The sequence below is a fragment of the Falco cherrug genome, chromosome W, assembly GCF_023634085.1.
Source record: "Falco cherrug isolate bFalChe1 chromosome W, bFalChe1.pri, whole genome shotgun sequence".
Lineage (NCBI taxonomy): Eukaryota > Metazoa > Chordata > Aves > Falconiformes > Falconidae > Falco > Falco cherrug.
Genome location: NC_073719.1, coordinates 5,961,433 through 5,973,884, shown reverse-complemented (window position 1 = coordinate 5,973,884; position 12,452 = coordinate 5,961,433). Strand labels below are relative to the sequence as shown.

At 46.0% G+C, this 12,452-nt stretch overlaps 1 protein-coding gene across 1 annotated transcript; it reads left to right on the top strand.

Moving 5' to 3' along the window:
* The first annotated feature begins 10,993 nt into the window (after positions 1-10,993).
* LOC129734624 (transcription factor Jun-like) lies at positions 10,994-11,674 on the top strand. The gene has a single exon (XM_055698259.1). The coding sequence runs from the start codon at positions 10,994-10,996 to the stop codon at positions 11,672-11,674; it is 681 nt and encodes a 226-aa protein (XP_055554234.1).
* Positions 11,675-12,452: the final 778 nt, after the last annotated feature.

The following is a 12,452-nucleotide window of genomic DNA, read 5'->3' as shown; positions in this document are numbered from 1 at the left end:
TATGGAGTAAGAAAATAGACTCATAGCCATGTTTGCATACCGACTACAGAAGTTAGTTTTTTTCATGCTTGCCTTGAGTGGGACCTCGACCATCACTGTTAAGTGGGCACCATTGTTCACAATAGCCCTTGGCTATTGTGTTGTTATCTGTCTCCCCCAATTCACTTTGAGTTGGATGCAGATGGTTATCAGTTGAGCATTGTCATGGAAACAAAGGTCAGGAGTGGGGGGAGCACACTGCCACACTCCAATTCATCTTACCCTCACAGAATGGTGGTAACAGTCACATCTTGCCTCTGTACCATAAATAGTATATTGATAGTTTATACAATTACAGACCCACAGTAAGTAGATAGTCAAGCACTGCTATTTGTTATGTACTAATTTGTATGTTTTGGATGGTTGAAGTTGGGTTATTTGTTTTATGATGTACTAAACCTTTATATATAATGTAATTATAAGTAATAGACATATTAAAGTTAAGAGTTAGTAAAATCATGACTGGGTGAAACGTTAAATTGTAAAGTCCTGTTACTGTCAAGTGACAATCCAGGAAGAGTTTCCCACCAATGGTGTTCTCCATCCTTTTTCACTCTTTAGAAGACAGGGTGTATCTCTTCTGTATCATGATGAACAGTGATTAGAGTTTTGTGTCCATTGTTTTGGACGTGTTCTAGGAGTTGACACAGAACATCGTGTTGCATTAGTTTCTTTACAAATTTAAGAAACATGCCAATGGGGGTAGGCAATAAATCTTGACCCAATGTATAATTAGATTGTAATAAATGATAAGACACAACAGAGGCTGAATAATTAAAGTTGCTTCCTGTAATTTTAGTAAAGTTACAAACACAAATATTCGAGTGATTACTCGTACCTAGAGTAATGTTATCTATAAATATAAAATCAACACATCCTTTTCCAATATATACAAGAACAGTTTTGGGGGTATCATTTCAAAATGTCAGACATTTTGTTCAGTATCAAGAAAAATGTCTTGGACTTTGATAGTGTTACGCTCACAAATAAATCCTTGTTGTTCCCATACAATGCATGCATTAACATCAACAGTTTACCATTTTTTTCCATTTTGTTGGGCCCATACTCTATGTTCTAATAGATATAGTTCCACTGTCATTTAATCCTAGTGCAATGACTGGGTATATGGTATATACCAAAGTGTTGTATATTGTTAAGACAAAATCTTTGGCCTTATTGTTGATTGGGGTCATAAGTAAAATTTACTAAATACCATCAAGAGGGGGGCTACAGGGGTTGCTTCTGTGAGAAGCTGCTAGAATCTTCACCTATGTCAAATAGAGTCAATGCAAGCCAACTCCAAGACAGACCTGCTGCTGGCCAAGGCCAAGCCAATCGGCAACAGTGGTAGCTGATATGTGATAACATATTTAAGAAGGGGGGGAAAAACCTAGGCAACTGCAACTGGAGAGAGGCGTGAGAATATGTGAGAGCAACAACTATGCAGACACCAAGGTCAGTGAAGAAGGAGGGGGAGGAGGTGCTCCAGGTGCTGGAGAAGAGATTCCCCTGCAGCCCCTGGTGAAGACCATAGAGAGACAGGCTGTCCCCCTGCAGTCTATGGAGGTCCACAGCAGAGCAGATATCCACCTGCAGCCCATGGAAGACCCCACGCCGGAGCAGGTAGATGTGCCCTGAAGGAGGCTGTGACCCCGTGGGAAGCCCATGCTGGAGCAGGGTCCTGGCAAGACCTGTGGACCCGTGGAGAGAGGAGCCCACGCTGGAGCAGGTTTGCTGGCAGGACTTGTGACCCACGTCAGAGCTTTCTGTTCCTGAAGAACTGTAACCTGTGGAAAGAACCCATGCTGGAGCAGTTAGTGAAAACTGTAGTCCGTGGGGACTCACGTTGGAGAAGTTCATGGAGGACTGTTGTTGCAGCTCATGATGTGTCCAAACCTCAGCACAGCACCTGAGGGACCATCAGCACTCAGACTCTCATAGAGAGGAAGGCAAAAGACACAGGCACTTATATACTAGTAACAGAGCCAGCCCCTTCATGGGCGGTTTTCTACTTAGTTCCTACGTTTCCGTCACAACATGTGATCTTCCACATCGCCACATCCCTATGCTACTACAATTCCCTACTTCCATGCTACTACAATTCCCCCCCTTCCATGCTAAGAAAGATACATTAAGTGCATTGGTGATGATGGTCAGTCATGTGAGCTAACAAAACGTACTATCCCTCTACTGTGTCTAAGCGAGACTTAATAAATGCTACTAATCTATTAAAAATGCAAGGTCCAAAAGCTAAAAGCAACATCAGAATAAGAAGAGGACCAGCAAGACTAGATAATAAAGTGGTTAGCTAGGGTGATTGGTTAAACCAGGATTCATACCATGCTTGCTGTGCCTCATGTTCTTGTTTATGCTGTAACAAACCCTCACGCAATTTTGCTAGTGAATCTCTAACTATGCCCGTGTGGTCCGCATAAAAACAGCATTCTTCCTGCAGGGCTGCACAGAGGCCTCCTTGTTGTAAGAAAAGAAGGTCTAGGCCCCGCCTATTCTGTAGGGCCACCTCTGATAACGAGGATAGGGATTTCTCTAGGGCCGAGATAGATCGTTCAAGTCTTTCTAAATCCTCATCAACTGCTGCGCACAAGGAGGTCCAGCCGTTCCATTGTTGAACTAGGGACGTGACGCCAGTCGCCGTTCTGGTGATTCCAAGTGCCATGAGGGTTGTGACCGTTATGGCTGTTATCGGCTCCCTCTTGACCCGGACAGGTGGTGGTTGTTTTTCCCAGTGTGCATATGTGTCCTCCGAGGGATGATACAGAATCCTTGGCATAACTAAGACTTGGATACAAAAATCAGTGATGTTATTAAAAGGTTCAAGTGATACACACGGTACGAGGCCCTTCCTGGAACAAATCCACCACCCTCCTTCTCTGGGAATAACCCATTTGACGTTTCCACTAAAGGACTGTTGAGATGTTATAAGCACACAACAAGACCCAGCTCCTTTTCACCTGGCCCAGACAGGTTCCCTCCCCCCTGATCGCTAACATCGTGAGGCCGATATTAGACTTCTCCCACTTACATGAACCGGGGTTATCCGCCGTAGAGAAATTATAGGTGCCATTACAAGCAACACCTTCATAAAACGGGGATTTGATGTCATAGCATAACCAACAGGGGTTAGCATTTGTATTAGATTCATTCAAGGTCAAATACATCATCTGCATCATGGACCAAAGGGGATAAGGGTCAGGGCTTTCGGTATGAGTCCTTTGAGGGACACGCATTGTACCTTTAGTCGCTTCAGGAGTTGTGTCAGGGGCGCGGGTCTGTGGGGGTAGAAGCCCTGAGATTACTACGTTGGGGCCTAGGGGTTGAGGTTGAGGAGTGTACTGTGGGGGTTCTTTTATGATTTTAATAAGGGTTCCCCTATCAGTACCTGATGTCCAAAGCATTACTCCCCAAGTTTTGCCAATAAACCAAGCTGGATTGGACGGGTTAGTGACGTTTATCCAGAGGTACCTACAAGTCCCATGGTGCCATACCGTCCCACCATCAGTTTTAGAAGGGGTCTTACAGCCAAAGGGACCCCACGTTACCGTAAGAAATCTATCAGGTTGACTCGGGGTCCACGCTGTGGCAATAGTTTCGCAGCCCCAGTAGGCACAATAAAATAACCAGGGGAATTACAATATCTTCTACCGGGATTCGAACTTGGGCACCGATATGTATTCCCACCCCCAGTGTCCCATCTGCTACTGTTACCAGCACAATTCGGGGCTCGCCAACCATCCAGTAGATCTGGGCCCATCAGCTGACAGACCATGACATTGAAGGAGGGGAGCACCTGGAGTCACTATAGATTGTGGTATTCGCAATTCTTGAAGTTGTATCAGTGTCCCGTTGTACGGGTGATCAGCGTTGACCAAGGACACCAAAACCAGTAGCAGTGCTAAAAACTTCGGATCCCTCCTTTTCCCTGTAAAAGAATCTAAAATCATGCGTTATTATCACAGTTAAGGTCAGGTTTGATACATTTCGCAGGGACTCACCTAACTTCTGGTTCATCAGGATGAGATACAGCTGCGTATCCCCGACCAAAAACTACAAGTGACCACCCAGGCAACCATGTATCTGTTCCCGGAAAACGCACTAACACTTTTGCTTTTACATCAGTCATGGGAAGATTATAGTGTTTTCTCATGGGTGTACAATCTGTGCCATGCCTATCAAATTGATTCCAGAGATACAGCGCTTTCATTAAGACGATATCTTGTTGATCTAAAGGGACATGTGTTTTCTTTTCTATAATGTGATTTAAGGATTCTTTCAATGTACGGTGAGCATGCTCTACAATCGCCTGACCTGTTGTGTTATAGGGGATACCATATGTGATAGTGATATTCCAACAATCTGCCCATTCTTTTACAGATTGGGCCACAACATTTGGTCCGTTGTCCGTTTTGATGTTATCTGGTTTTCCTAGCTACGTCATAGCTGTCTGCCAATTTGTTATCGTTTCTTTCACACGGGCTCTCCTTTTAGCTGTAACAATTAAGGCACCACTATAGGTATCAATAGTTACAAATAGATTAGAATTAGGTTTAAAAGGTTCATAGACTGTAACATCTGTTTGCCAAACCGCTAATGGAGCCAATCCCCGTGGGTTGACTCCCATTTGCCAGAGTGGTGATGTTTGACAGTGTGGACACATTGACACAATTTCTCGAGCTTTTGAAAATGATATCCCTGTAGTTTTTGCTAAGCTCTTTGAAGTCAACTAACTCATCTGCAGACCCCAACAATTCCCCCTTTTTGTTTTTGAACAACTAGTACCAGGATTGCTGTGTGCTGCAGGGCCCTTGCAAACATGACGGCAAACAAGGCAATAGCGAATTGATGCCAAAAAGGCTGACATTTTCTCAGATTTTGGTAACATGTTGCTTCAATGGGGCACCTAAAATCCATGCAGCACATAACATCAAAATCCTCACGGCCATGTTCTTGAGCCAACAACAAAAAGCCAATAGCTGCTCTGTTTTGTAAAACTGCATGTTGTACTAATGGCAAATCATCAGCTAACAATCCCAAAACACTAGAGGTTTGACTCACATTCTTAACTGCCTAACAAACAAGGTGATTTAACTCTTTAATGCTTTCCCTGCTGCTGCTCCAGATAAGAACCGCTGCAATACGTTCCCATCAGTTCCATAAATCAACTACATCATTACATGCTTCATCCAAAGTTATATTACGTTTAAGCACATTATGCTTATCAACACATTCACGTGTTGATTTATGTGGGTGTCATGGTCCCATCATAGCCTCCTACTACATTAGCATCTACATAAAAATAACTATCGACATTCAAAGTGCAAACAATATAAACTTCTTTTGGATTAACATTATACAGAGGTAACCAATTACCCCAAATATCAAGGCTTTCAGTAAGATCCTTCATTCCCCAAATTCTTTGTCAAGACCATACATTCACTTTTCGAAATAATGTCTGCAAGTCAGTTTCAAGGAAAGGCATACCAAACAAGTACTAGTTCAGTTGCTGTGCTAAGAAGACCACACATTAGTTGTTATGTTGATTGGTGGTGGCAGTGCTCCCACTGGCACGCTAAGCTCAGACCGTACACAGCAAGCAGGTATCCATTGTGAACCTTCATCTGTAGAAACACAAGCATAACCTCTCCCCCAAGTAAACAATTCATGTGGTTCCAACCAATGCCTGGTACGAGGGTCTTTCATGCGTACTAGGATGCCTTCGTGCTTTTGCTGCTTGTCACCAATTGACACAAAGTACTGCACAATGGGAGGCACCACAGGGTCGGCAGAGATATTCAGAAAGTTCAAAACAACATGCTTTCTCTAATCGTGCCTCTGGGGTCATTCCCTTTTTCCCCCCCTTTTTTTTTTCTTTTTTTTTTTTTTTTCTAATAGCAAAACATATTTCAACCACTGTAATACAGTAGATTATAAACAGCTTTTCTGCATGACAGAACACAGTCACCTCGTACTGCGAAACAGTTTTTTGCAAGTCCTGGACTACTTTCCAAGCAAATGGTGCATGAATGTGAGGGTTACCAGCAGCCGCATCCCCCAATACAATAGGATATGCATGCGGTGCATCGGTGGAAGGAGTAGGAAGATCAAGGAGTGGTCCGCCTATCAGTTCTACTAAATCCCAGTTCCCGTCTCTTAATGCCCCATCTCTTACAGCCTGCCAAAATCGGCGAAGGTCGCGCGTCATTACTGTACCACTGGAAACTGGATTTTTACCACCTCTGTCTTCTTCATTGCCTGTGACTGATAACGTTGTCGTAGCTGGACCCGAATCCGGGTTTTCGGCATTTCCGTCCTGCGCAGGCAGAGTTGGAGTAGACGGGGTGGTAGGGCCGGAGCCGAGGGGGGAAGGAGTGTGGGCTGGCACAAATGTTGGGGGGAGTCAGGGGGTTGGGATCGGTCTGCCGAGGTTTCTGCTTGTCATCCTCGTCCTCGGAATCGGTATCGAGTATAAGTCGATGCAGTTGGAGAGATTTAGAGGATTCGGGGCATTGGGGAGTGGCGCCTGGTAAGGGGCACAGACTCTCCCCCTCCCCCACCCCCCTCATCCTCTTGTCTGTATTCTGTAGGGGGATACAGGGGAGGTTTGAACGATGTACCCTCATTCGCATTTTGCTGACTTTTTAAGCCTTCCACAGCATCTCTAAACAGTCCCCATATAGGCAGGGAAAAGCTCCGACACCTCTTTGACCCCTTTCTCCAGAGCTTCTGACAGTGCTGATCCTAAATTGTTCCAGGTTGACACACTAAAAGCAGTCACGGGGAACACTTCTATTCCACGTGTCTTGGCCCACAGTAATATACTTTTTAACCGCAGCCCATCTAAAGTAGTTCCACGCTTCTCTAGAAGACTGAGGCTGGGTTAATTATCATTGATAATATACAGCTGTGGGTTGGCTTCAGGGGCGGCGGGTTGGCCAGTGTAGATAAGGTGCAGCTGTGGCTGGTTCTGTTAAGAGGTTGGGCAGCCAATGAAGAGACCAGCCAAGAAAGGGAGAGCAGGAAGAAGAGAAGGAGTGAGTGCGTGTGCGCCCTGGGTGAGGAGGGACAAGGAAGTAGAGGGACTGGCATGAAGGATATGTTGGTATGTGATGGTAAAAAGACCTTGTTGTAGCTGGCTAATTTGGAGAGTGCTGCGACGCTTCTCTAATGCTAATTTCCACATTGATAGCACCATGGTATCTTCTTTAGATAACTTACTCCCCATGTTGTCCCTGGTGGCTCACCTTACCGGTGTCACGTTCTCCCGGGATCTTGCAGCCGCTGCGCTACTCCGCTTCACCAGGCTCTGCCTCCCCAGCAACCCACTGGTCACAGTCTCAGGATCTGCTCCTGACACCCCTTACTGGGGTCACGTCGGCACAGTCTCAGGGTCTCTTTTTGATACCCTTTACTGGGATCACATTGGCACGTCGCAGTCACCAAATGTGGTGACGCAAGTCGAGGCAGACTGAAAAAAACACTATGTCTGCATGGCTGGGTTCGGACAAAATGGCCTTTATTGTTTATACAAACTATTTATATATCTTAGACAATACAGGTGTCAGACCCTGATAGGTTTTTGTGTTCTTCTTCTTGCTTGCTATTTGCTGTTGCTGTAGGTGCCCGTATGCTGCGGTTCTAAGTTCCTGTTCCACACATCCTGTTTACATACCTGAACATTTGTGGCTGTCTTAAAGGTGCATGACTAGGTCTTTGAAGTCAACTAACTTGTCTGCCGATCTGCTGCAGACCCCAACACGTCTATCCCTTTCAAATGCCCCCCTCTGCAAGGAACCTCTATCACAATGCCCCCACCCCCTTTCTCAGGAGCCCTAATTTTTACCCAGATTCTTATCCGGTATTGTACTGCCTAGGGTTTCTCTGACAGTAACCTGAGATCCAAATTAAACTCCCTAACAAAGTTTTTTTCTCAGTCCCTATCCAAGATGTCACTTTCCCAATCTGCTTGTCCTCTCTATCTGCTTCATAAAGGGAGGAAGGAAAGCTGCTCTGATTTGAGCTTGAAGGTTGTGGCTTCTCTGCCTTTCCCCTGTACATAGACCATCCAAAGTGGCAGGAAAAGGACTGAGGCAAGGAGAAACGTGAGCTGGCCAGTCTATTTTGAACCATCATTTGCTGGTTCAGGAAAAGTCCATATAGCAAGAAGCTGCAGTGATACCTCCATAAAACCATTCACATTAACTGTTTGCAGGTGAAGAATATAGCAGTATTTCCTGAGTAAAGCTAGCAACAGCAGGAACTCTGTTCTATTTATCTATCTGACTCTATTGCTACTAAGTCAGCCAGGAGTCAAGGAAACAAAGTAAACTCTTTTTCCTAGCACCATCTTCCTCATTGTGAAAATTCTTCACTCCTATTCATGCCCAATGGATCGTTTTTTGCTTTTAGCTGAAGACTTTCTTCTCACTGGAATCTGTCCCCTCTGCTTATAACTTTCTAAGCAGCAATCCTTCCATAGACTCTCGGTCTCTTGTAGCCATTTATGAGCTGTTCTCCTACCTGATACTAACTGATATGAGAAACATCTGTCTGGGGAGATCTTCCTGGCTTGACAGAAGGGTCCCTGTATCCCTCTATCTTCCCCTCCTGGTTTTAAAGCAGATCTGGGAACAGTGGAGGCACAGCAGCACAGACACATACAAGCAATGGTGATGTAGCAGAGCTGAGCAGTGTTCTTAGATCCTGGGAGAAGAGGCACTTGGTCTTTATGTACAGAGAGGAAATGTCTTGGAAGAAAGCATCAGTAGATTGCTGAGGAATCAAGGGAAGGGACACTTGTGGATGATACAGTGATGAGGACAACTGATAAATTTGTGAATTAACCATTAAGGCCTCAAATTTATTGAGTCAGCAAGCTGAAGGGAATGGCTTAGAGCTTTCACCAATTGTCAGGATCACATAAATATCCCCTGACATGGGTTTTTTAATAGACTGGATGGGAAACAATTTTCTCATCCCATAAGAATTTTCAGAGATTGGAAGAGAGGAAATTGTCTCAAATAAAGATGAAGAGTAAAACAAACAAACAAACAAAATCACAGACTTGAAAAACAGAACCTTTACATTTAAAAATGTTGCAAAATAAAATTCAGCTAGTTTTCTAATTTTTTCAGGACATTAGATACACCTTTCTTGTGAACTTTTTTTTTGTTTTGACAAATCAGTATTTAGTGGTGGAAATTTTTTTCCTCAGTAAAATTCTCAATGATATCTAATTGTTAGTAGGTCTTCCCATAAGCATTAAGCCCTGATCTCTACATTAACCTACATTGTTTCATTATGGATCAAAAATCCAATGCATAACCACCTCCCTATAGTCTTAGACACACATAATATTCTTTATTTTTCTGTTGCAGGAAGCATACTGTAGCTAAAGCATCTGTGAGTCATTGTATATGGGATACCCATTGATTAAAACAAGGCAGTTAGCAAGTTTCCTATACCTTAGCTGTGCAGTGAATTTGGGAGGCAAAGGTTGAGCAACACCTTCCCGGTATTGCATTTCTAAAGCACCACAGGGAAATTACCCAAGTTACGGTGAGTGAGCTGAGAAACCATGTCATGTACTAATACTTTTTTACTATCGTTTTGCAAGCTTAGTATTTCCTTGCTGTGCAGCAATTTGCAAAAAGGTTTTTAACAGCAGAGACTAGCAGGCTGATTATCGAATATTGCTATGATTGTTCTGTATAAACACTGGAAAAGAAAAATGGCCTCTTCTAAGACAAAGGTAACAGGTTTGAAAACTGCAGTGCACAGTGCTATATCAAAGAAACCCATTCAATGACTTTTTTTCACTGCAGGTACTTGAACCAGGGGTTATAGGGGAAAGTTTGAGATTGGGCAGTGGTCCATGGCTGGATCATGCTGGACTGCTGCTCTGTGCACTCGTTGCCCTCGCAACTCGACCCTACTCTCCCTCCTCCCTCTGTCGGGAGCTCTGAGTGGAAAGGAGCCGCAACGCAGAGCAGACCAGCATCCGCACCAACTGCAAGGAGGCGGTCACCACCGGCTAGGGACTGGCGGGGCGGGATGTTCGACATCAATCTCGCCAGTAGGAGGCTCGATCAGTGCTGCGAACTGAAGGTGGTAGGTCCTGGGCAGCAACGGAGCTGTCTGCTAGGATATAGCACTGTAAGGGGTGAGTCTGGCCTTCGTGTCCTCCGTGATAGAGACTTAGAGCGTCGCACTACTGTGCATATTGCTGTGGAGTGCTTTGCCCCGGGTGCTGAGCTAAGGTGGACAAGGGGATCGTACACCCCGCGCGAGCGTGCAACCGAAAGAAGACATCCCCTCCCAGCCCCCACTCCTCTAGTCCAGCACCCGGGAGAGGGCAGCCCCACCTGTGCTCTCCACCTCCTCCTGCCCTGCCAAGGGAACTGGGGCCCATACTGGCTGTCCCCACAGTCGTTCATTGAGAAGGGCAGGATGAGCAGTGGGAGGAATGGATGGGCAGCCATGAAGATGGAGGCCCCATTTTACTGCGAGGAATGGCTGGACTTGCTGTCCAACTTGGTGCTATTAGTGGGCTTCAGCACTGCTGGCAGCCTTGGAGCAGTGACAGAGCAGAAGCTGCTGCTCAGCATAGCAGAGAAGAGAGATTTGGCTGTGGCAGCTGCATCCTCCTTGCTGCTTCTAGGGCCCTTCTCCCTGTGTCCTGCACCCAAAGCAGCACGATAGCACTGCACCTCCTCCCACCAGCTCCTGCTGCTGACCTGCTACTGGGGTCTGGAGTGGGCAGTGGAGAAGGAGGAGTGGGCACTCAAGGGGACCCAGAAGCCCCTTTGGGGTCAGCAGTGGAGCTACTGCTGCTGAAACTGCCTCCAGCCACTGACTTGGAACAGTTACTCATCCAGATTAGCTTGACAGTCCAAGCCCAACAGCACCCACACCAGGGGCCAGCACACTCATTGACACCATGGCCAAGGGGCCTTTCCTCTACCAGCAGCCAGTGACACAGGAGCAGGAGGGCTTTGCCAATGGCTTTGTGAAGGCCCTGGCTGACCTGCAGAAACAGAACCAGCTCCTGGCTGCACTACCACTCTCCCTGTCAGGGCCCTGCTGTCCTTCCCATTCTGGGCCTGCTAACACTGACCTGCATGCTGTCAACACCACCTTGACCAGCTTCAATCCTGCTGGGCCACTCAGCCCCTCAAGCAGCTCATATCCTGCTGCAATAGCACCTCCAGGCTTGGTCTTTGGAGTTTCAGGACTGGAGAATGGGCGACTGTTGCCAACACCAGGCCCCACATGGCCCTTTGAAGAGCTGCAAATTGTTCCTGATATGCAGGTGGCCACAGGCAGTGATGATGGGAGCAGCATACCAGTGCTGCTGTCTCCGCTGGACACAGAGAGCCGGGAACAGCTGAAAGTAGAACGGAAACAGCTGAGGAACCAGATTACAGCTTCCAAATGCCAACAGTGGAAGCTGGAGCACATCACCCACCTGGAGGAAAAGGTGAAGGCACTCAAAGGGCAAAATGCTGAGCTGGCAACCACTACCAACCTTCTCCATGCCCAGGTCATGCAGCTCCAGGGGCATGTCCACAGCCACCTTTCCTCCAGCTGTCACATTAACACCACTAGGTGGCTGCTATGACAGAGATGAACACCTGCTGAGGAGTTGCAACTTGCTGATGAACCAAGGAGACCCCACGATCTTGTATGGGGGCAGTGTGGAAGAGAGCCTACTGTGGAGGGTCGGCCCAGGGGTGCTTGTCCATTTCCAGAGAGGCTGTGATTGGGAGAGTGCCTGAGGGAGTGTTTAGCCCCACTGGCCCTTTGCTCGTGCTTTAATTGTTTCTTGTCTGCCTGATCTCCACCCAGACACCTGCACAGCATATTTCAGCAGGAGACCTAAGCCAAAAGTGCTGGTGAAATCTCCCATATCTGATTTTAATCACCATTGCATCCTCAAGTGATGCAGGCTTGAGCTGGGAGCAGGAGAGATCTGCAGAGTTTCCTCTGCTGTCTTGCTGCACTGCCAGGCTGCATTTTTGGGGAGGGAGAGGCCAGTTTTTTTCTGTATTGTGGGTAAGCAATAAAGGAGGGTGTGCAGGAGGGAAGATGAAGTCCAGAGGGCTAGGAGAGATTACTGACAGTTCAAGATGCTGAGTATCTTAGACTTAAGATCAATTTTTATATATTAGTCTCAAGAAAGAGGTTCCAGAAACTGGGTATTAAACGTCTTATAAAGTATATTCATGTTGCACTAAGTACAAAGACATTTTATATTGAGCATTCAACATTTAATAGTGGCTTTAAGTCAATCTGCTACATTTAAAAATAAGGGTCTCTGTGGGTTGTGGTTTTTGTAAGCAAAGTACTTTCCATTGCAAAATCTCTACCGGCCTAAAATAACTCTTGGTTACAAAAAG

Bases quoted from the DNA above. Each gene is read 5' to 3' on its own strand.
- LOC129734624 (XM_055698259.1), top strand. From the start codon at position 10,994: ATGGCCAAGGGGCCTTTCCTCTACCAGCAGCCAGTGACACAGGAGCAG.